The sequence below is a fragment of the Zalophus californianus genome, chromosome 1 (genome assembly GCF_009762305.2).
Source record: "Zalophus californianus isolate mZalCal1 chromosome 1, mZalCal1.pri.v2, whole genome shotgun sequence".
NCBI lineage: Eukaryota > Metazoa > Chordata > Mammalia > Carnivora > Otariidae > Zalophus > Zalophus californianus.
Genome location: NC_045595.1, coordinates 83950310 through 83975098, shown reverse-complemented (window position 1 = coordinate 83975098; position 24789 = coordinate 83950310). Strand labels below are relative to the sequence as shown.

Below are 24789 nucleotides of genomic sequence, written 5' to 3'. Positions count from 1 at the left end.
TAACTTTATCTACTTAATATTCTTGGTTGCTAAAAGATGGCATTTTTATCCTTCGCTTAGCAAATATAAGGAAAAATCTGAATCCTAAACAGTTATTCAGAGACAAAATAAAGACCATTATGAGACACACACGTTATACCCAGCATAGGCACTGATCTACATAAATAGCAGTGCTGAACACAAAGTTGTTAAACTTCATCAATTTAATATAAAATTGGTAGAAAGGAGTCACACAGTTACATATCTTCCCTTTATAAACTTGCTTAAGTCTGCCCTTCCTTTATCAAAAAATACCCAACCATAGCAAAAATCAAAAACTAGAATCATCAGGTTTTTCACTGCTAAATAATAAATTTGCTCTTAAGAAAACAAGCCACAAAAAAATGATATCACAAAACTTTTACATCATATCACATAAGATTCCCATTATCTCTGAAAATGACTTATAGCTAGTAATCCTCTGAAAAAAACCCAAGACAGTCCTCAAACAATCTAAGTGTCTTATTCTTAATCGGGGTTAGTTTAAGTAAGAGCCACCTACACATCCCCTACTACAATAACACCTTGTCAATGGAAGCCTTGTGTAACGAAGGCCATTATATTTAACTCAGTCCTTCTCCTCCAAACACCCAACGATTCCACTCTATAGTAGGGTAAGGTGCTCCAGTCAAGCACAGAGCCTACACTTTCCAAACATGACTGACACGGCAGCGTGGAATGTAACTAATTTCACACCAGAAAGAGAATCAAGGAAAAGAACATACAAAGACATGTTCTGCCTCTCCACCCCCACACAAAGTGGCCTTGAGTAGACACAAGGGCTTGCAGCTTTCCAGGATTTGGCTTGAAAGTATTTACCTTTCCTAAGGTTGGTTTTCATCAGATGGCCCGAGTGTTTTAAAGGCACTCCCTGCATTTTTGCACCTGTACTCCCAAGCCTTCCTCTTCCTAGTGGGCTCCCGTTCTGCTCCAGGCGGGCAATCTTGGCTGGTGGACCCTTCGGATCGCTCACATTGTTAGACATTTCTGAATGTTCTTTCCCCTGAGTTGCCTCGTTCAAATGATCCATACTCAGTTACCCTCTAAAGATCACCTGCCAGAATTTAAAAAGAAGACATGTTATAATTGGATGGGGGTCTCTCTCTCTCTCTCTCTCTCTCCCACACCCTCTCTCTATATATATTATATATGATACTCCGAGTAAATATTTTATCCCTAACTATTTCTCTCCGCAAATACAACATACTTGTAAAATTGCTTAACTAGGTAAATAATATACTTCAGATGTTACTGTATTTTTAGATAACAGTATTACATTTCCATTCAAGTTAACAGAATAATTTGTGGAAACTGTAGCTACGCATATTAGAATAAAAAGGTAACTTGTCACCTACCAAGAAAACTAAGTTGGGGGAAATGGGCTTACTTTTAGAACAAGAATTACCACAAGTACAGTAAAAAGAAAACAACATATTTATGTAGTCCCAATTTTTAAAAATTAGAAACTCATTACAGAACATAATAGTAACACTTTAATCAAGAATGGAAAGACTATCAGTCCAAAATATTAATTAAATCTGATGTACATGTTTACATTTTTACAGTTTTTTACAAGGAAAAAAATATATATATACCACATCAAAAGAAGGTAGCAAATAATTGCTTTTTAAACTCCTCATTGGCTTTACAGGTTAATTCACAGAAAAAGTTTTCTACTGTTAAAGTTTCAAGAATTAGGTGACCTGTTAAAAATCTAGTCAAGTCCTGGATCAAACATGTGATTGGATCACATCACCCTTAAGAAAATGGAAAGAAATGAAGGATTTCTTTAAAAACCCCAGGTACTTAAGCATTACAACTTATGTGTTTTAGCGTTAATATTTAGGTGTCTCTTAGTAATAGAATGCTGTTAATTTAAATAGCAAAAACCTTGAAAATACTTTGTGATATACATATTAGACTGAAGTGCCAAACTCACTTTTTAAAAAAATCTTGATGATTTTGGTAAAACACAGTCACTAGCATTTAAAAATAATCTTGGTACACAATGAAGTCAACATCTTAATTGACTTCAGAAAAAACATAGATAATTGTTTTCAGTTATATTATACATTGGACATCAATTTTCATACTGTTTATAATAAAGCAATTAGTACAATATCAAAGTCACTTCTAAAATGCACTTTTAATTGAACTGATAAGAACAGGTTTAGCAGAATTATTTTATAAACTTTCATGGTACTTTATGTGTGGGAACTCACCAATACTAAGGGAAAGGAGATCATATTTAGGAAAGCTAACAAGAGTATAATAATTACCACTTTCTTCCAGCTGTCTGGTAATTCAACATATCCTGTACTTAAAAAAAAAAAAATTATTGTACCAAAGAAGCTACTGAGATCTGTGTTTGTTGAAAGCCAGCTTGTATTAGCATGGCCTTTCTGTAAGCATTTCTTCCCTCTTTAACCATAGATTACTTTGTCCATTATAATCAAGAAAAGAGGTGAATGGGGTTGGGGGAGCAATGGTAATCTGTAGGTTTAAAAGCAACCTTAAGAATGCCAATTGAAGAACTATAAAGTTTGAGAAATAATGGCCATTTATCCTTGTACTCTAGGGTGGCACGCTGAGAACTAAAGGTTTACTGTTGATCGAGGTCCCATCTGTTTTTGGTTATGAGGTTCATTAACAATAAATGTGCCTCTTTTAACCACTTTTTATCAAGATTACTCTTTTCCATTATATTAAACTACAGTCTAAAGCCAAAATTAGAGAGCAATGATTATTAACTTATTCAAAACACTGTTTATAATGTTTTATGTGGATTATAATACAGAGCTGCTTTTTCTGAAATTGGTTGCCTTACCCTTGAGCAGAAGATGAATTTTAAAACATATGATTTGAAAAGAAAATACTTAACCCGTGGGGCAATTTGAGGAAAAAAAGGGGAGGGGAATAGACAACAGCATCAAAGTTAATGCTACAAAACATATTAAGTAGTCATGAGGCTTAACAGCATTATAAACTGTACAGCAAATGAAAGTGATAGATTACAATTTAGTTAATGTATTGACAATCAAAACATCATATAGGTCATGCAAAATTATCCTTCCAATACCCACCTATAAGAGTCTATTAAACACTCAGTCATCTTGTAAAAAGCTTTATATTATAAAGCGAAATTACATGCACATAAAACACCCAATTTACTCATTTAAACTCTGCCCAAGGCTAAAGTTCACCAAACCTCAGTATGGTATTGGAAGGAGCAGCCTTCCACGGGGCCTGCTGGACTGACAGCACGGGAACTAACTACGGTCTCAACAGATGCCAGGCTGAAGAGTTTCTTTGAGTTACACATTTTAAAACGCATTTTAGTGTAACGTCTGGTTGGCACACAGAATGCAGGCTACTTTCTCAAAATCCCATTTCCCTGTCCATAAACCAAGTCTATATATGATCATTACTGAATAAAACAGTGAAATCAGACACATCTATTATTTCCTCCAAAAAGAAAAAGAAAAACACGAAATTCCGGTTTCAACAACCTATTTTTTGCAACGTGGGATCTTTTTCAACGAGTTCCTTGCTGGATCGCCTCATTCGCCCCCCAAAGAACCCCATAATCACATTTTAAGAGATTGTGCCCTTATCCATTCCATATGGCCGGCACGATCCAGGCCAAGCTTTCACTGTGACCTTTTAAAGAGACAAAGAAGCAAAGTACTATCTAGAAACAGAAACACTGCAGTTTTACTGAGTGAAATTAGCAAAACCGACCTGAAACTCACCACTTCAAAACTTGACAGCATATAAATAACAAAAACAAAGGAGATTTCCTTTGCAGCCCGGGTTCTTGAAGAGAAGTTCAAGACTGATGTTTTCTATGTCCTTTTTTTTTTTAATTAAAAAAAAAAAAAGCAGCAGACCTGAAGGCGACTTCCCCTGAAATTGTATTATTTTCTCTTCCCCTACCCCCGCCCCCCTAAGCGGGGGAAGGGCAGAAGTAAACGACTAGAAGAGTAGCCATGGGAGAGGGGGTTTAAAAAAAAAATTCACAATTCGAAAAACAACATATATGGTTTGTAAAATGTCTAACCTCAGAGAACGGGGTTTTCGATGGGGGAGGAGGGGAGAGTGGGAAGTAGGGAGGAGGGAGAAGATAAAATTGATCTGACAAGTGATTCGTTGGGGGGAAAATCGTAAAAACAAAGCAAAACCCGTTATGAGCTGTACACTGTGGTGGTGCTGGGGAGGCGAGGTGGTGACTGAGGATTCTCTTTTAAAAAGAAAAAAAAAAATCACTGCGGACAAGGTCTCCAGAAAGGAAAAAAAGGTCCCCTCGCTTCCCTCCCTCCCTCCTGCTCGCTCGGGTTCTTCGGTGTGAGGACAGAAAGTCTACTTCTGGCTGTCACTTGCAATATTATTCTCTAATAACCCCGGAGAACGCAGAGAGGGGAAGGCCACCTCACCTCCCTTCCAATCGCCCCCACCCCCTCCCCAACAATTGCGACTAATTATTAACAAACCTTAAACTTTCTTCCTACAGCCCTGCACCCCCAACGAGGGCATCTACCGGGGAACAGCGAGGGTGGGGGGCAGAAGGTCGCGGAAAGAGCCCCGGAAAGGCACTGAAATGCCACTTTTGATTCGGCCCTCGCTGATAGCAGCCCCGAGGACCCTCTCCCAGCCCATTGACGCGGGGCTGCGAGCGCCTGGGAAGCCGAGTGAGTAGGGAGAGAGAAAGAGGGTTTGGGGGGAGGGGGAGAGAATCAGAAGACACCCCCAGCCACCTCTACCGCCTCAGCAGCGACAAACTCCCCGCCCCCTCCCCCCAAAAAGTCGCCAAGCTCTCACTCAGCCAGAGTCCGAGGTAAACAACGAGCACCACAATGGCACTGGGACTTGGGGGGAAAAGAAACCCAGAAACCCCAACAAAACTGATGAGGAGTTTCCCGAAATGCAAGAGGGGGTGGGAAGCGTCCTCTGGAGTCGCCCCGGCTTTATGCTCGGTCCCCGGGCCGGGCTAGAGGGCGGCTGTTGCTGTTGTTGTGACGAGGCCGGTTGTTGCTGGGTGGCACAGGGAGAGGTGTGTGTGTGTGTTTGTGTGTGTGTGCGTGCGTGTGAGCGCGAGTCCCCGGACGGGGCTGCTTCTCTCTCTCTCTCTCTCTCGCTCGCTCTCGCTCGCTCTCCCCCGCGCTGCCGTCTCTGCCCCCATTAAATTATTAGTTGACTCATCCCGGCCGCTGTCGCCGCCGCCGCCGTGCCCAGCTCGGCTCCGCGCGTCCGCCCGGGCTGCAGCCCTCTACGCCGCCGTTCTTGCTGCTGCTGCTGCTGCTGCTGCTGCTGCTGCCGCCGCCGCTGTGGCTGCCTCTTCTTCCTCCTCCTCATTTTAATACAAAATCACCCCGCTCGCAGCCCCAGCCCCGAGCACGCAGCCTCCTCCCGGCCGCCCGCCGCCGCCCCGAGCCCTTCCCCAGCGGGGCCGGCTCATCCGCCGCGTCCGGGGAGCGGGAGCGAGCGAGAAAGTGGCGGCGGCGGCGGAGGAGGAGGGGGGAGGGAGAGGAGGAGGAAGGGGGTGCGGAGCGGAGGAGGAAGGCGGCGGGGCGGGGGGGGCAGGGTGCAAGGAGAAGGCGGAAAAGGGATGGGGATTAAAACCCGGGCTGGAGGGCCGGGATTGGGGGAGGGGGCGGGGGCGGCGAGTTAAAAAGCAGAAAGACAAGTAACTAGTGAATGAGTGAGGGAAGGGGTGGGGGGGGAGCGCACGATTTCCGGCCCCGGGCGCGCAAGAATTTGTAATGAGCTTGATTAGAGTGAGGCGGCCCGACATTTATTACACACAATACCGAGAATAACAGGGCGCCGCGCGAGGGTTAGGGCCGGCCGCCGCCAGGCGCGCCGGGGAGGGTGAGGAGGGGAGGGGAGAGGGGGCTTCCCAGGCAGCGGCCGCCTCGGCGGGGAGGGGAGCGCGCGGCGTGCGGGCGGCAGGGGCAGGTGTGCGAGAGTGAGCGGGCCGGGAGGAGGGACGCGACTGGCGGGGGGCCGGGGCGGGGGGGAGAAAGTGCCAGAGAGGAGGTGGCGAGGGCCATTGGGGAAAACTAACCAACCACCCACGCGTGCAAAAGCCACAGAAAGGAGTACGTCGGGAGCGTCGCGGGCGGGCACCCGAGGGGCAAGCCAGGCAGGAAGGGCGCACTGGCCTCGCGGGAGAGGGGCCCGGGAGTGCAGGTGACAGGCACAGAGTACAGAGGTAGGGGGACTTCAGGAAGTGGCAAAGGGAACATTCGGGAGGTAGATCTCTCCGGTGAAGCGCGGGGGTTACAGAAACGATTGCACAAGAATAAAGGCCGGGAGCCCTGAAAAGCCCTCGTGAATATTTATCCTCAAAGGAGGTTGAATCCCAAACTATTAAGAGCCGACGTTTAAAAAAAAAAAATGAGCAAGAGCTTTCTGTATCTAGTCAGGGGTAGGTTCAAAACTCTCTCACTTCTGAGCCATAGAACACGTTGGAGGAAGAAATAACGTGGCCCATAGTGGCCAAGTCAAACAAAATCTGGGTCACTTGAAAGAGATGTGACTTGTTATCACAAAGGAGAAGACGCGCCACCATTCCTAAATTAATTTATACCGGGTGAAAGAAAAGTTTAGGTTGGTAAATACATCTGTCGTAGCAATAAATACTTCTGTAATCTAAGGTAAGTTACCCAGTTAGATTAATGGTCATTAGTACAGAAGTGTGCTCCTCTTATTTAGATAATCCATTAAATACAGTTCCTATAAAAGTGAAGAACATTACAATCTCATTCAAAACAGAGATGCAGCGTTTATCGCTTGGGTTTCAATACTAACATCTTAGAAGCCTGAAGGCAGTTAATCATTAAACAAAAACAGAAATGTTGTAAGAATTATTTTTCAGAATACACTAGTAGGGAAAAGAGAAAAATCAGTCAGATAAACATTTTGTTACACATAAAAAAGCAACAAGTTAGCACAAGTACTGAGATAAGAGGGAAATATGCAAATTAAGCTCTTTAAAGCTACCAATACACTCTGAGACACTGTTTACATTAGAAATCTAAGAAAAGCAGAAGGTAAAGCAGTAGATAAAGAATAGGAAATAATGGCCTCCTGGGGAGAACAAGTTAAGGAGAAACACAATGAAAATATATCACTCTAATGGCACCCAAGTTTCACTCACAAACCGGAAAGGTTAGTCAAAATCGAGGAAGGCAACTGTGAATCTTGGCACATATAAACCCAAGCCTTGAGCAAAGGAAGAACATGTGATAATAAAACACAAAACACATCAAAAACAAGAAAATATAAGGCAATCTTTACCAAAAAGCCCAAATGATACATTTTTAAAAGGGGAACCGTGGGGGAAATATGGAGGAGGAATTTTTAATTGAAGTATAAGAAACACAATCAATAAGGAAAAATACAAACATGGGAAAAATGTAGCACGGGTATCCGAATTGGTATTGTGGATGGAAGTACTTAAGCTTATTTTAGAAAGATATTTGATATTTAAAAGAAAAACACAGATAACCAGTTATCAATAATCTCTATGGCAATGATTTTTGCAATGATAGGTTAAATTAGGAATTTCCAAGATGTATATTTTAAGAGTTGCTTCAAACTGGTGATGCCTGACATGTTTCCCTGAAACCTGCTTGGTTTTCAGTAGGAACAGTGCATTCTAGTATCACACTGTGCAAATTACAAATAGTAGCAAAATTTTTAGAAAGTAGAAAAACTATAGTGGACTACAAAACAAAATTTATCCATGCAACTTCAGCTCAAGTGAAATATTAAAAAAAGAAAAAAAAGGGAGTGAAAGTTGTTGGATAATACAGAACTTGAGCAGAGAAAAGAAGACTAAAAAGGGCTACTGAAAATGTCAATATTAAAACACAATGGAACAAAATATTGTAAATATGTTTATCCTATCATTTACACAAATAATATAAGACAAAAAGATCCTGATTGCCTTAGTCTCCTAATGACTTGGCCAATACTGACATAACTAATGGGAATTAAATAGTAATTTTAAAATTTGAATAGCACCTATTATCCAGGAATTACGAGCTAATTCTTAAACACGACCTAAGTGTGTAATAAGGATGGACATGGCCTTGGAAAATGATAAAATGAATGAGGATAGAGACATCTAATGATGACTTTATTATAAAGAATGCCGACATAGTACAATTATGTACATATTAATCACATATATATATACACTAATTTTCCTTCAAGTACATTCTTTATTTCAGAACTATATAAGAAATGACACAAGGAGGTTTATGTCCTCCAAGTGGTACAGTACATTGATGGACTTATTTACTACATAGTATCTCCCTCTTTAGAATACTTGTTGTACCCTGAGCACTGGCCAGTGTAAACCCAGGTTAAAATAAAGAAGAAAAAAAGATAATTAGGAAAATACCACCTTCCTAGGCATATGTGAGGATAAACTATTATGTTGGAGGGGGAAAAAACATCAATTTATTCTATACAGGCATCTTATATTTGGTAATAAAGATGCAAGCAAGTATAGAAAAAAAGTTAAAATAAACTTTTTAAATCTAGCTATCAAAATGGAAAACCTCAGGAACATGAAATATTGCAAGTCAAATACATGAACTATTTAACATGTGGATGTACAGTTAAAACAGAATGCATCAAATTTTTATCACAGGAGAAGGCATTCAAACTGGCTACACAAAGGTAGCAAAGATAAAATATTGTAAAAGATACACAAGATTTAAAAAAAATAATGAAAGGACTACTGCATATTTCAGATGGCACCATATTAAGATAAATATGCAGGCAGATATCCGAATGCATTAAAACACATTCAGAGTTCTGAATAGCACATACATTTGTAATAAACAGAGAAAGCATTTAGAATTTGAACGCTTTTAAGATATGGCAACTCCGCCAGTGACTGTGTTAGCGAAGCAATGCTTACCACCATAGCACTTTCTAAGGACATGTTTTGTTTTGTTTTTTTTTTTCATCTTTTTAAATTCAAATACAGTTGGCTATCTCTCTACACTCTTAGCAGCACAATTTACGTAGCATATTGCTCTTTTTATCGTGTCAACTCTTTGTTTTTTGGCTTTAGCTGCAGGTGGTGTTTTCCATATATGAATTTCTGGGAATATGGTCTGTGTTGGCCATATAAGGATGTCGATTTGAGCCATATGTTTTGCTGTCATGTGTCTCATTTTGTCTGTCTGGAATGTCAGGACTGATTTCCACATCGTTTCTTGAATGGACCAAATACAAATTTGTAAGAACAGAGAGGAAAAAGCTGGGGCTGGAACTCAAACAACTTTGTCAAAACATATATTGAAGAGGAAATGCAATATCCTGTAAACATTTGCACCCTTCTTCTCACATCTTATCTGTGACTGACATCATCACAACTGCACAATTTAGGAGAGAATCTACTTGATCAAGTTCAGAAGTTTGCAGTATATGCGGATGCATGAAGCTCAATCAAACAGACCCCACATCTTTGGAGGTCATGGCATGGCACATGTTAGCTGCCCCACTCTGACAGCCCTGGGTCCAACTTTGAACTTGGGGAAGGGAAAGTAATTTGCTTGCTTAGTGAATAAATGGAACTCTGATTAGCTTTAAGCTAATCTGACTAATCGCACAAGAAGGCATGGCCCCCATTTCTCATAGCTTCTTGCATTGCTCCTTTGTAACAGTCATCACAGTCTTAATCAATTAACAATTTGGCTAATTATTAGCTTAATAAATGTTTCGCATAGTAGACTGTAAGCCCTATGAAAGCAGAGACTGTCTTGCTTACTGCCTATTACCAGGAATTCATACACCATCCTTGCAATATTTACATTATGAATAAATAAATGAGAGCAAAAGCTCATGGTGCCCCTTGCAACCAACCTCCACTGCTAAATGCAATGGTAATTCCTTTTAGAGTTTGCACTAGTGAGGAGGCGGTAACCCCCCCTAGGAAAGGTGATTATAACATTTAAATTTGAATTCACTGAAATTAAATAAAATTTACAACTTAGTTCCTCAGTCATGATTCATATGTTCAATAGCCTCATGTGGCTAGTGGCCATTGTGTTGGACAATGTAAATTACAGAACACCTCCACCACTGCAGGAAGTTCTACTGGACAGCACTTATCTAGAGAACTTCTATAAAAGACAACTTAAGTAAATCCAGGACATAGCCAGGAAGAGTCTTAGAGGTGCTGAATGGCTTTCAGACATTCTAATGATGTCCAAATTGAAATCATTTTACATTTTAGAATTAGCCCATAGATCTGTAAAGTTGCATGGAATGAGGCTTGTGTGCTGCCGCACACAAATTTAAGACAACTTTCTAGACATGTCTGTATTTGAAAGGGTCCTATTGTACATTTGGAATTATATGCATTTACCCCAAATGCTGCTTTCCATAAACATTTAAATAGCTCATAGGTGAAGTTAAAAACCACAGGGTCATTTCCCACCCTCATTCCCACCCGTGAATTAAGTAAGAATAGTTGCCATTAGAAATGGCTCTTTTGGAAGCTTTAAAGTAGGTACCTACTCAAAAGGGGGTGGGGGGGGAGTGGGGGGTGTTCCAGATACAAAACAAACAATGGTGTACTGCAGAAAACAATAGTAAAAGGCTTGAATATGTTTCAGGGGAGATAAAAGAGAAATGATAATGGACTCTAAATACGGGGCTTAAGGTTTTTTTTTTTCCCCCTAATAAGTGAGGTTTCAGTTATAGACAGACTGATAGTGATCAAAAGTTATTTCCTGATTACTCTGGGGTGGATGTGAATACCCACTGGTAGTTTGTGATATGGTTTTAATAGACAAGGGTCATTATTAAAACTGAGCAAAGAGCTAGTTTGGGGAATGATGGATAAGGGAAATGAAGAGCCATTATAGATGGCTTCTAGAACTTGACTGGATATCTGGGTCTTTTACCCAGAAATATTACCATTTTAGCAAAAATTTATCGAGCAAAATTTTTTAAAGGCTACCTTTCCTTCCACAGATGTCGGTATGGATCATAGCCTTGACAAAGCACAATGGCAGTAATTCCATCAAAATTGGTATCTCTATCTAGACTCACATCCAAAATTGAGTAGGGACAGGAAGGAATCCGGTCATTGCTGCTGATCCTCCAGTGTTGCTATCCCTACCAAAGTACTTAACAGTTTCAGGTTGCCACATTTCCTCCCCCGTTGCTTCTGGAGTGAACTTCCTCCCGCTTCTCACCTGGGAACCTCCCTGGGCCATAGCCTTTAATATACAGCTTGATTGCACCTCTCCTGTCTGAATCCTTCTCCAGCTTTTAGTTACTTCCTTTGATGTTCCGTCACACTACCTGTCCTTCAGTGGGACATTCTCTATCTACCTATCTGTTCCTCTGAACTGCCAAGCCTGTACACATTCAGAGGGTATACTTATGTCTGTGTTCCTAGAGTTTCCCACAGTGTCATCACAGGAAAAGGAATCCAAGAACTGTTCTTATGAGAGAGTGCTCATAAGAATCTTAGATTCTTGCAATCTTAGGAAGTAAAGCCAGGTGCCAGGATCAGAAGTTAGTTCAGTGGCTTCACATTTGCTGCACATCGACGTGACCTGAGGAGCTCCTTCAACAATCCAGATGTCCAGGCGGCACCCCACTGCAAAAAATCAGAATGGCCGAGAATGGGAGCCAGGCATTTAGTTGTTAGAGCTCCCCAAGGTGATGCCCATGTACAGCCAGGTTTGGCATCTACTGGATAAGTTCATGTTTTGGAGATAGGAAGTCAAATATACCTGCCAGGACATCTTCAAAGTGAGCTTTTTAACCCAAACCTGGAGTCACTTGGAAAACTTAAGGCTGTTCTAGGAACCAGCACTTGCCCCCAATTTAAGGAATGTATGGGCAGGCAAGCCACTTGTTTTCAAACAAACAACAACAACAAAAAGGTGGGAGCAAGCTATTAGATCACTGATTTGGTGAAACAGGGATGGTGTGTAAGGAACCACGATAAATTAGCATTTGGGCACTTACTTGAGATTTACTGAGGTGCCAGAAATCCTGTGCAGGTATATGATTCATCATTACAGACATAAGTGACTAACCACAAAATTACACATGGAAGTAAAACTCTAAAACCAGTCTATTATTTACTGGAGCCAGAACCATACTGGTTTCCTGTCTTTTTTCAACATAGATGAGCACGAGTTTTTCTCCCCGAAAACTTCAACCTTGAGTAGGTTTCCTCTTGAACAGTTGAAAAAAACTGTTCAACTTATTTCCAGGCTAAGTCCTGCACTTAAGCAGAACTGAAGTATTCACATCGTCCATGCCAACGAGCCAATCGATGGCAGAGCGTCACAGCCCCGCAGCTGTGCCATACTCTCAGGAAGCTCAGGGGATTTTAATTCCAATGAAGTCAAACTTTTGACTTTCCAATCAAACTTTAGCCAAGACATATCAACCAAATCTTCTTAGTGATGTGAATAGTATGCTAATCTTTCTTGGCTTAATTGGAGGGAGGAACATATTGAGGTTACAATAGACCTGAATGTTTGTCCACATCATTTCTGGGGAGTATCATCCAAAGGCCTCACCTGATATTGTACTGCCATCCCCATCGCCACAAGGCACTGGACAGGGGTTGTCCATCAGGAGAGAAAGCCACCACCAGAAACAACTGCATCATACCCGAACAATGATTAAATACCACTATAATGCTAGAAATGTGTTGTAGCAAAGAAGAAGTTGAATAGAAAAACTAAAGTACATTCTATTTGGGATGATGGAAAAGATCTGGAAGCAGATTGTGGTGATGGCTGCACAACAGTGTGGATGTGTTAATGCCACAGAATCGTACACTTAAAAATTGTCAAATGGAACATTTTATGTTATGTATCTTTTACTCCAACAAAATAACTAAAAACAAAACAAAACTAAAGGAAAACAATCTTTCATATATTCCTAAAATTGGCAGATATATACATATTATCATGAAAATATCATGCCAAGCAGAAAAATAATGAGCTACAACATACTGAACAAACCTCTCCTCACCGCCAACCTTCCATTGCTTTGTCCTTACCCGCCAACAGCCACAGTCCAGTCTATGCTAGATAATTAATTCACATGATGAATACCTGACCCAAGGATAATTAACATGGATTGGTAATTAGAGACCAAGATCCCACCCAAAGTAGGTAATTTGATGGTCCTCTGATGCAAGAAAATGGTTCTCTTTTCAGATTTTATTCTATTCCATGGCATGTTAGCAAAAGCAGAGAAAGAAACATAGACAAAAACAAACAAATAAGAGTGCTGTAAGTACAAAAACTCTTTTTTGGATGTTTTTGAATGAGTAAAAATTAACTATACTCATAAAATAGTAGACCCTCCCAATTAAACAGCATGTAAGAGTGTCAAACACTTGCATGCAGGATAGCCACAGATGTGCAGCAATGGTATAAAAGTAGTCAGTGTAATAATTTCTAAGTTGTCTCTGTATAAGAACATAAAGACATAAGGAAATTTTTAAAATAAACAAATAGAACTTTTTGGTTATAAAGAGCCCAAATGGCTCTCAAATTTAATTTTATCGGTCACTTTTTAGTGACAGTAATAGGATTATTTACCTCTACATGCAATAATATCTAATACCATCTTTTTCCATAAAATATTGTCCTATATTCTGTTTCCTATCATCTATTCTTACTGATTTTATATTGGGGATTTTTAAAATAATAATGGAATTTTCAATGTGTTGGAAATTCATGTATAAATTAGGTCTCACTGACTTCATACCTACCCATATGTATTTTTCTGATGGACGCATGACTAAGGAATATGAATAGTGAAGCCAAATTAAAATTACATATTTATTATGTATAAAATCATAAATAAAGTACTAAAAAATAGCTGCACAGTACAGCTGTTGCTAGAGCATATCCAGTTACCTATTTTGTAGTTGCCTCTTTCTTAACTTGTGTGTTTATTGTGGGATTTAATTCATTAGATAACTAACATGGACTATAAATATACATGCAAATTTCCAGCTGATATGAAGCAAAAAGTTGATAAATAATGCTACAGTGTAACTTTAAAAACAGAACTAGTGAGCCTTGAGGCTATTTTTTAATCATTTATTTTTATTTATTATGTAAAGACTATTTTCGATTGTATTGTTTTTTTATATATATAAATACACTTGGGAGAGAAACAAACAGCATGTTTATGAAAAATTTTGATGGGGACCAGCTTGTAACTGTTTTGAGACTATATTGCTTTAAAGATGGACAATACCCACCATTCTATTATTTCTACAACTGAAAAAAAACCACAGATTCACATTATACTCAATGAAAATTAAACTCATCTCTCCATAGAAATAACAAGGCTCTCAAAAATAACTTTTTAGTTCACTTTGCACAAAGGGGTTTTGTCACTAAGAATTTACAATACTGCAAGCAAAGGCATCTTCATGGCTGGCATATGCCACAGTTTAGGATATAAACCAAATCTTGGGGCATTCTCAGTAGGTTTGGGAAATCCAATTGCTTGGCCAACATCCAAGTATGAATAAACGTATATCTAATATACATGTAGCATAACATTATACATGTTCACAGATAACGTTTGTTCACCATAGAAGAGAATACTACCCACTTTAACACTAGTCTACCACAGTTTCCATCAGAAATTCTTTCAAACCCAGAATTAGTGTAACACCTCTATTATTAAGCAACTCCCACAAAAGAAGAAAAATGACAGTGGGAAGAGTAGTGGAGAAAAGACAAGGAACCAAGATTTGGGTCTTGCTTCTTCCTTTTTACCAGCCTGCTGAGTGACCCTTCGTAAGTCAAGCAGAATCAGGTTCTGTATCTATAAAGTGATGGAAAAGAATCTCATCATCTTTAAGACCGCATAAAAAATTCTCTGCCCTCAAGTGTAATTAAAAAAAAATGAAGTTCACTTTAAAGAGAACATAAAGATATAAGGAAATTTCTCACATGCTACATTAGATGTTTATCTCTATATAAGAGACAGGTGTCAAACAAACAAATAAAGAAAAAGAAAAACCCACTAAGGCAAAGAGAAACTTTAACTCACCAGATTCCATCTGTTACATTTGAATTCATGCATAATTGATTATCCATGACTGGTAAGTTCTTTCCTCACTAGCCGACCACAGTTTTCTAAACACTAAGTATTAAATCACTACTAAAGTAGACTACATTTTAGAAACAGCAAGGGCAGAATAAGAATATTTTAAATGAAAAATTACATGCCGGTTAATAATAATACAGCTGACCTATGTTTAAGGGAGAGAAATTTTAATCATGTGCATATTAAATATTAATAGCCTATTCTGTTATTGTTATAATAAGGTTAAGTAGGCTTCTCCATGCTTAAGGAAAGAGGGAGAAGTAGGAATGAATGCATAATGGTGCAAAAAGATACAGAGACGGGAGGCAGACATAAGGAAAATGTGTCAACAATAAACAAGAGGAAATGAGAAAGAAGGAAAAGATGAAGGTGGGAACTAATCTCTATGTGTCATTATGATTGCCAGAGTACTGGCAAAGAAGCAGCATCCTTTTATTTCAATTTTAATCATTTCTGAATTTTAATACCCGGCTCCTTTTGTAATTCTCCTGGCATTCCCCATATGCCTCCATCCCAGCCAAAACACCAGTGTAAATTAAATGGCAGGCAACCACACCACTGATGTAGCCTCCCCAAAGAACCTACCAGGTGACCAAAAGCAAAAAAAAGGTATGTCTACCTTACAACCCTGAGGACCTCTTGCCAATTAACTGGCTGAATGTTCCCTACTTTCTTTAATTTTGAAAAGAAGGACAGTAGTTAGGTAATCTACAGATAGAGAATCATTAAAAAAAAAATAAAGCAAGCCAGTAGTAATACAATAATCAGTGACCATCAGGGCCTGGAAAAATGAGTTTGCTCTCACTGGCACTAAGGAGCATCACATGATTATTTAATTACAGCTCTAATTTTTGTCTCGTGGATGGCAACATATCAACAATTAATAGGGCAAATAGAGGAGACTGTTTTTAAAGAGACAGAATGTGCATGATAATGTAATAGGTCACACAGCAGTGTACTGCTTGAGGAATAATTCCTTTTGTGGAACTAGATACGGCTGTCTTGCAAATAGCTCCATACAGGTCTCAAAAAGAAAATAAATTTAAAAAGCAAGAGTGTTTTTAAATAACTTTCACTGAACTTTTCAGAATGTTTTAGATGCATTCCTATTGCAACTCTAGCATCAATTTTAAGGAATGGAGTGAAATCTTTGTTAATACAAGTACTCTAAATCTTAAAATATTTTTTCAACAATGTACATAGCTAAATGAAAAATTTCTTTTTAAGCAATGATCATGACAGATATTTATTCAGTGGGATCCAGAAAAAAAAAAATCATTTTAGTAAAGAACAGGTAGAGGTCAATCAGCCATGGGCCACTAGTCCGTAGTATTTTTGGTCCTATGATATCAGGAAGACCATTACATGGGTGACCTAACTGCAAGGACCTTAGGGGAGCGCTCTCTGTTGACTCCAGTACAGTCTGTTACTACACCAACCACCAAAGGACCATGAACCTAAACTGAGATTCTTCACCTAATCCTGAAGGTCAGAGACAATGAGGATAAAGCAGACCCTGGTGCTATTGTGAAAAAATGACAGAGCACATAGTTAAAGAAGAAAAACATTCAATTATCCAGAAAACTGGGACATGTGTAGATTAAGTGTCCAGATAACCCCAGCAAAAAGAGAAAATTAGAGAAAAAAGTCTCTTTTCCCATTAAATCATTCTCAGCACAAGCTAAATTTACTATTTTATTATTAGTTTAGCAAATCTTTAATGAGTGCTCACTATGCAAGGCAAAGGATGCTAACTGTGGAGTTTCTACTATTTTATAGAACACAACAGACATGTAGCTTACACTGAATTTCTTTTTTGTAGTCTTTTAATACCTTGTGGAAATAAGTAACAGCAGCACCTAAAAATTTATAAAGTGGAAATATTAGCGGACTTTAAAATGCTATATAGTATAAGTTTACAAGGTCTACATATCCAAATTAACCAGGGGAATTCAAATAGTTAACCAATTTAGTAGCATTGTCTAAGTAAGGCTAAGTCCAGCTTTAAACTCTAGTCCAGGCACCTTTGTTCTGCCATACCAGAAGCCAAAGCAAAACCAAGGGTTGAAGTTTGGAAAAGGAAATAGACTTAGAACTACCTCTGTGATCAAGTGCTCAAATATATCTTAAATATCAGGTTATAGAGAATTGTAAGAAAACATAACTTGGCTACTACAAAAACGGTGACTAAAATCATTCTACAAAAAGAAGTATGAAGAGGTGCTAAATCAACTCAATAAGTTTTTAATGGCTTATGTTGGCCAGAGTCATCCAAATATAAGAAAATGTAGGCATCTCAAAATACAATGTGGGAAAGCTAAAACTGCTGAGGGGCAACAATTTCTAATGCTGCTGGCAAAAGTGACCAAGTCAATAACAATTACAAAGAAAAGAGAATAGAAAAAAGGAAAAAAAAAAAGAAAATTATATATCCCGTGAAAAGTTTTAAAATTAAGTTGTAGTAGAAAACATTTTGATGATTCTGGATCAAAAATGTGACTCTATACATTCTAAAAGAATATTTTTAAAAGAGTCTAGCAAGCAGCAGCTTGTATGTAAGTATACATCATTCTTTTTTAACATGGACTGTTAATATACAGTTAACATGTCTCAGAAAAGGCTGTAATTAACTGTCTACTGCTCTAATAACACTAATAAGCATACAGTATTATTAAAATACAATGACTCCATACAAAGTAAGGGTGTCATTTTTTTTTAACTTTTAAAATAATGTTCTAAATTGTTTTTGAGTTCTCTCAAACCACCTAAAGAGAGCCCACCCTAAGAATTTTTTTTAAAGAATAGTTATTAAAATATTGTTCTTTTCTTCCACAGCCTGGAGAAATCTGTCTAACATTAAACAGGACATCCAAGTATCATTTCAGTTGGTGAAAATACAACGGAAAAACACCTGGATTATTTTTTATCAATTCTATATATTCTTTTAAAATTTACAACTGAAAGCAGTTTAATTTAGTTCTTCATTCACTGATAAAAAAACTTTTTAAATCAGTGAATGGGGAGAGGTTTGCTATTATCAAGAATCACATAGCCCTGTTGTTAATCTCCAGTGATTTCCATCGTCTGGTTCACTGGAACAGGAAAACTCAATTGCATTCAACATCAAACAGCTAATTATAGATACGCTATATTGAAGACAATCTCCATTTCAAAAGATATCTGCATATACTAGGTTCTATTTTATTTATAGTAATTATCACAATAAAATATTTATAACATAAAACCTCTTTTACCTTAAAGTCCTTAACATTATAAACATTAAAAGGCCAAATTGTCATTTACATGCTCTTAACGGCACATCTGAAACCATTGAGTAAGACTAGAAAGGAACCTCCAGCAATCAACTCTACTATATGCCTGGCTTCCTGGAAAACAGCATCTAAAGAATTCCCTCTCACACAGATTACCACCTTTTCTTTAAATATCTCAAGGAAAGAGGGTCTCATAGTTTCCCCTGGGAGCTGCCTACCATATTTCACCACCCAAAGAAGAATGCCCACTGAAGAATTTTTGTTGGTATCTGGTCCCAAATCATCTCCAGCTGAGAAAAAGCAACATCCCAACACAGAGATCTCCCCGGGAAACTCAATGCCTGTCTCTCCTCCCTGTGGTTGTAGCCCTGATTCTCCATATGAAACTGAGGGGAACTTTTTTGGCACTTACCCTCCAAATATCAGAGGCTGTTCTCCAAATCTAGCCCTATAGGAGAGCTCTCAAAAAGTAGTCTTTGATGAGGTGACAATGACGAAATTCTCTCTGGCACTGCTAGCAAGGCAGAAGCATCCCAAATGAGGTGTTACCAGTTGCCTGTGAAGCAGCTGGACCATTACTGCAGTTCTGAGGGTGCGTCACAAATCAGGTCATAGCTCTGAGTAGAGTCCACCCACTTCACCCGGTACAACGCCCTCCACTTCCTGCACACCTGGGGGGAAGGGGTACAGAGGAGGGGGGCCGGTGCAGGTCCACAGACATTCTAGTAAAGGCACAACCAGATGCAGCCTGACATCTACTTCTTCTGCAATCATTTCAGCTTCATTTGGGGGACCTGCACCCCGAGGTACTCAAAAATTTGTGCAACAATAAGCAGCTCTAAAATGAGTGATGAGTGTAATAAAATATTGCACAGTGAAATGTTTTATCCAGCAAGATCTTTCCTCCACTGGAAACTGAACGAACTCTTAATTTTTGAATACAAGACACTTCACTACCAAATGTCAAATAACTGGACTGAATAAATTTCAGCAGAACCTAGGAACATAAATGCTGGGGGTACCAGTTAACTAATTTTTATCTCTCTTAACTAAACTAGATCATCACATAAACTGAATTACATCCTTGAAAGTCCATTGAAAGAGGTGATTAGAATTTCTATTATGAACCTTCAGACAGCAACAACTGTGGAAGTGATACAGAATAACTTGAAAGAATAAAAATAGGCCAATATGCTGGAGAAATGCTCTGCTACTAAATCTCACCCTGAATATATATACACACAATCTGTATCTATTTACTCTGAAATGAAATATCTGATCTTAAAAAAAGACTTTAAAAAAATAAACAGCAAAAGGTACCGTTGGCTTAAGTTCAAAAGTACTAAATAATGTGTGTTAATGTGTTGATCACACTCTATGAAGACATCAAGTTTAAATAGACTTACCATTGAGAATAGCACTCAGGAACGATATATAAATTACCATAGTAGACACTTTTTCTTTGGTATAGTGAAGAAGAATCTTGTGTAACAGACTTGATTTATATGCTGTATTAAGACCACATTCTGCTCTGATGTCAATGGAATATGTGATTAGTGATTGACAACTGTGTGTAGATGATGGTATAAGAGCTACTTATAGAATGTAAGTGAAAATAAGCATTTTCTCAAGTTAATCCTAAGTTTTAGAATTCAACTTTGACAGTATTTTGATGTTTCCAGGGGTCCTGGAAAAGAAGGGACTTTTAATTTAAAAAGAAAACAATAAATGCATTTAGTATTATTCTTATAAGAAAGTTGAAATCTCTCTTAAGGTTGGCAGATTAACAAGGAGACAGAGGGGATGAGAATATTTTCAGAGGAAAGCTAACAGTATCAATCAATCGATCGATCGATCAGCCTCTTTGTACTCATGTTAGCAGATCTCCATTAACAACTGAAACATTCCATCTAAGACTTGAAGGTACCACCCTTTATCAAAGTTATTCCCTAAGTAATAAGATAATTTAAGTAATCTATTTGGAACTTTGCAGAAAGTTAATTTAGCAAACACACACTTCAGTGTGTTTGAACCTATTTGTCCTGAGGTGAGGCTCTAAGATGACTATTTTAAGTGGCATGCAGCCTCTTTGGGGGTTTTGCTGTTACAGTGGAGGAATGTATAGTAAAAGTGCATAGCATTTCTTTCGACTGGTTCTCACACGACAGAAATAAGATCATATTACTCTTCTTTAAAGTTTTGCCATTGGTAAATGGTAAGAAAAACTCCTCTCGACCCCTACCCCCAACCAGGAAGAGTCTGAAGCCCTGGATTATAGTACAGGTAGATATTAAAATGGAGACAGAGCCGTTATTTAGTGGTGACAGGAATATAAATACATGCACTAACCTATAAACTGGTATTTACTTCAGGAAGGTAAGTAATATTTTTCCTCTGATTGCTGAGCTGTCAGTTTAATGCAGCGTAAATAAACAGTAGGTGTCTGCTAGCTCGAAGTAGGAAGTGTTCATTCCACACGAGGAACAGATTACTGAAGCCTGATGCTCATCATGCTGAAACATAACTTTCATTTTACCAGAAAATACACCCTACCGTGGATGATTTTTCGTGCCTGATCTATTAATTAACTTAACTCTGTTCTGTCAAAATGTAAACCAATTTGTTAAAATCATCCCAGAGTTCTGGAGTTTGAAAACCAAATCAATTTGAAAAGCAAGAGTAATGACTATTCTATAATCTGATCACAAATGCTAAAAATGAATACTAAATATAATAAGCATAAACTATACAAAACTAAAACAAAGTACATATTTAAATATAGAATTTAATAATCTGAGTTACTGAATTTACTCAAAAATCTTCCTCCTTTGCCAATTAAAAGCAACTGGCACCTTTAATATTTCACAACCTTGTGCTACTTAGGTCCATTCAATATGTATGCTTATTCTGCTGTCTGAAAAATCTAAAAGTAAACCATTCATAAAAATCAAATCACACTCTCTAATTCTAGTAGAAATATTACTGAACTCTCCTGAGAGAAGTGGCAAGTTTGAAGATCAAATGATGACACCCTTCCTAACAGAATTCATGTAAAATGTGGGTTTCTTCCCATTTTCTATATACCACAAAGCTCTGACGGTATATAGAGCAACTAATTTTTTCCTTATACACAAGTATTTAGCAAAATCTTTCATGACATTATTTAAAATGGGAACTCATCTAAAAAAGACAGAAGGCAATTTGAGGAGGTTTTTATTTAAAATGTGGACAAATTCTGATAATTTAACAGTGGACTGTAAAGGAAAAAGAGGGGCTTAAAAATATTTTTGCATTCGATAACATGTCTAGACATGGTCTGAAGATTGAGTCAGTCATATGCATTTATTTTATATACTTCATCAACCCCAAGTACTAATATAAGAGTCATCCAACACAACAAGTCTTAGAAGAAATGATTTGTTTGTGTAAAGGGCATATCAATGTATGGCCCTCTTGGAAATTTACAGAGGAGATGAAAAACCACTAGAGTGCTTTATAGAGTCCCTGCTGTATATCCAGGTTGTGTTTAGCTTAATAGTGTTTGTAACCAAAAGATTTTTACAATAATGAGGAACAGGTGCCTGTCACCTGACCTTTTAGGCCTAATTTACAATCCAAACCTGTCACATGAAAAAATAATTGAAAACCGCCTTCAGATATTTCAGTCTTATCTAATTTAATGTAGTCTTTCTTAACCATCACTCAGCATACCATAGCTTATTCAGTCACAAGTTCATATAGCTGGCAACAGACTTGTCTGCAGAAATAAACCAATACTCATTTTGTTGTTGTTCTTGTTTAAGATGCTGGGAGACAAAAGAACTACTTTTGTAGGTTATCAACCAAAGAATATATTAATTTATTACAACAACTAAACAAAAGGCATGCCTTGTGAATACTTTTACATACAAAGAACTATTATTTATTACATATTTCAGCTTGTGGGAAAATGAGGAATGCATTGATTCTGGAAATAACTATTCAGACTTTTGGAAGTTCTTTAGGTCTTCTTTCTCTATCTCTTTTCTTCCCCCTTCTCCCCCTTGCTCTCCCCACCCCCACCCCACACACATTTTAAGGCACCAGTTACTTTAGGAGGGAAATCCCTATCTATTCTTTTTTCATCCATCTTTTGTATTCATTATCTAGAAAGGAGTACAAAATTGAGCAGTGATTTTTGTTTCTCTTGTATAATCTTGTTACATGTAGCCATAGTTAAATTTAACAATGCTTTGTATTTTATAGCTACTGTTTACATGTTATGTGTTAGATATGACTGAACAACTCTACATTTAAAATATTGTTTTCATTAGAAAAACTATGAAGTAGTAAGTATCAAATGGAGATGAAGAATAAACATGCCTGGTGTATTTATAAAATGCAGTCACTTAAAATGTGCACAAATAGGATACATATTTTGCTACTGTTACATTTTACATAGTATACACATGGTCTAAAGTGTATTTAATAATGTGCCTAACCAAGTTAATTAAAGTATTATGTCTGGTGACTGTGTTAAACACTTGGAGAGGTAGTGAAAGATACAGCCAGTTACTTCTGCTAACTAAAGTTGAAATTATGCACTTATTATAACCTTTTCTAACAATGTGAGAAAAACAGAGTAAATATATTAAATTTGTTTCACAACAGATGCTTAGGTTGTTAATATTTAAGATGCCTATTCATGCTATTCCTGTCTGCACATTTGTCAAAAATGTAAGCTTGAATGCTAATGTTTGCCAGCAGACTGGAGGAGCCAGTATATGAATGTACTACTGTTCTACTAAAATAATATGCAATAGAAATAAAGGACCGCTGCTAAATCAAAGCATTAGTACCCCACAGCAGATTAAAGGTTTTTAGAGCGAACACCTCAACCTTGGCTTTTTCCAGTCTTAAAGTACAGTTTTTGTTGTTGTTGTTATTGTTTGCTTTTGCAGGTACGTTTTACTATAGAATAATCTTACAGTCTTGACACCTCAGAAAAATCCACTTCAGATAGGGTGTAAATTTCAATAAAGTTTCAACTGCACGAGTTACTTCCTCAGTAGCACAAACACTGTAGATTTTTAGAGACTGCTTAGGACAAAACCTGACACCGACCAGTCGCCTTTCACTCATTTCTTACCCCTCCTCTGTCTTCTGGAAAAGTCAGGTCCCCTGGCCTCCAAGGATGTAAGCAGGGAACCCCAGCCAGTCCGGGTAGAATGGTTTTCTCCTGAGAACCGGACGTCTTTCTGTTTTCCCCGTCTCTTATACAACCGTTGTAGAGTCCAAGTCTTAGAACATTTGCCTGGAAATCTGGAATGCCGCGAAGGAAAGTTCGCCGAGGAAGGGCACAGAGGTCAAAGTTGCCAACCAGGGCACTTTGAGAGGCGATCCTGTGGTTGACACTAGTAAGTAAGATTTGCAACGCCCCAGTGGAGGTCCGAGCCAAGACCTCCATCAAGAGACCTGAGCCCCTCTTCGTCTTCTGGGGTCATCCCAAGAGTCCTGCTCAGTGCACTTACCCGGTACACCCGTGTCACTCCCCGTACCTGCCACCTGCCTGCTTTGTGCCTCTTATCGTGGTTGCCCAAAACCACGCTCCGCCGCCCCGGGAACCTCCGCAGAGAAGCGCTCCGAGAAGGCCGCCACGCTCGGGTCGGGACCGCAGGAGGGAGACACGGTGCGGACCCCGAGGCCGCACCTGTGATGTCTCGGTCCTGCTAGTAGAGCAGCACCTCTTCCTGCCTCCAGCCCTACTCCAAACCTACATTCACTCCAGGAGCCCCTTCAGGACCGACCTCACTACCGCCAGCGAGGGCTCGAAATGCGTAGTGCCGCGGCTTTCAAAATCCCGGCTCCAACTTGAGCGCCCGGGCGCCCGAGTGTTCCCGGGATGGAGAAGTTGCCACTAACTTCCTAGGCCCCTCTCCTCCGCCGCTCCAACCAGGCGCGCGGGGCGGGGGGGCGGAGGAAGGAGGAGATGGACCGGGGAAGGATGCTGAGCTTACTTGCGATCCGGCGGGGAACGTTTCCACTCCCCCAGCCTACTCCGCCGGGCACCTTTCTGCCAGCCCAGCTTCGGGGCGCACAGAGAGGCTTTCTTTCCCTTTTCCCGTTTGCTTCCTTCGGTCTTTTCGGTTCCCCTTTTCTCTTCCAAGAGGGGTCATACTGACGACCTGAAGGAGTTTGTTCAGCCAGGGTCTGTCAGGCAGGTGTGTTAGGGTGCCCACACCCTGAGAGAGAATGAATGGCATCTCCAAGTCCCCCATTCCGGGTGCTCTCCCACGCTCTACCGGCCCACCCCTCCCGGGTTCGGCTGCGCACGAGAGAGGGGGCTCGGAAGACCCTTGCC

At 39.2% G+C, this 24789-nt stretch overlaps 1 protein-coding gene across 7 annotated transcripts in view; it reads right to left on the bottom strand.

Moving 5' to 3' along the window:
• The window catches only part of SATB1 (SATB homeobox 1), a 98762-nt gene that overhangs the window by 73643 nt on the left and 330 nt on the right, over positions 1 to 24789 (bottom strand). For 2 of the 7 annotated variants that reach the window (XM_027584551.2, XM_027584552.2), the window contains exons 1-2: positions 3792 to 5626; positions 859 to 1093 (exon numbers count right to left, since the gene is read on the bottom strand). In XM_027584551.2, coding sequence (XP_027440352.1) covers positions 859 to 1069 — 211 coding nt within the window. In that variant the 5' untranslated portion in view covers positions 1070 to 1093; positions 3792 to 5626. Of the gene's footprint in view, positions 1 to 858; positions 1094 to 3780; positions 5633 to 23577; positions 24614 to 24789 lie in introns of those variants that run through there. The other 5 variants (XM_027584547.2, XM_027584550.2, XM_027584549.2 and 2 more) reach the window with 5 other exon arrangements.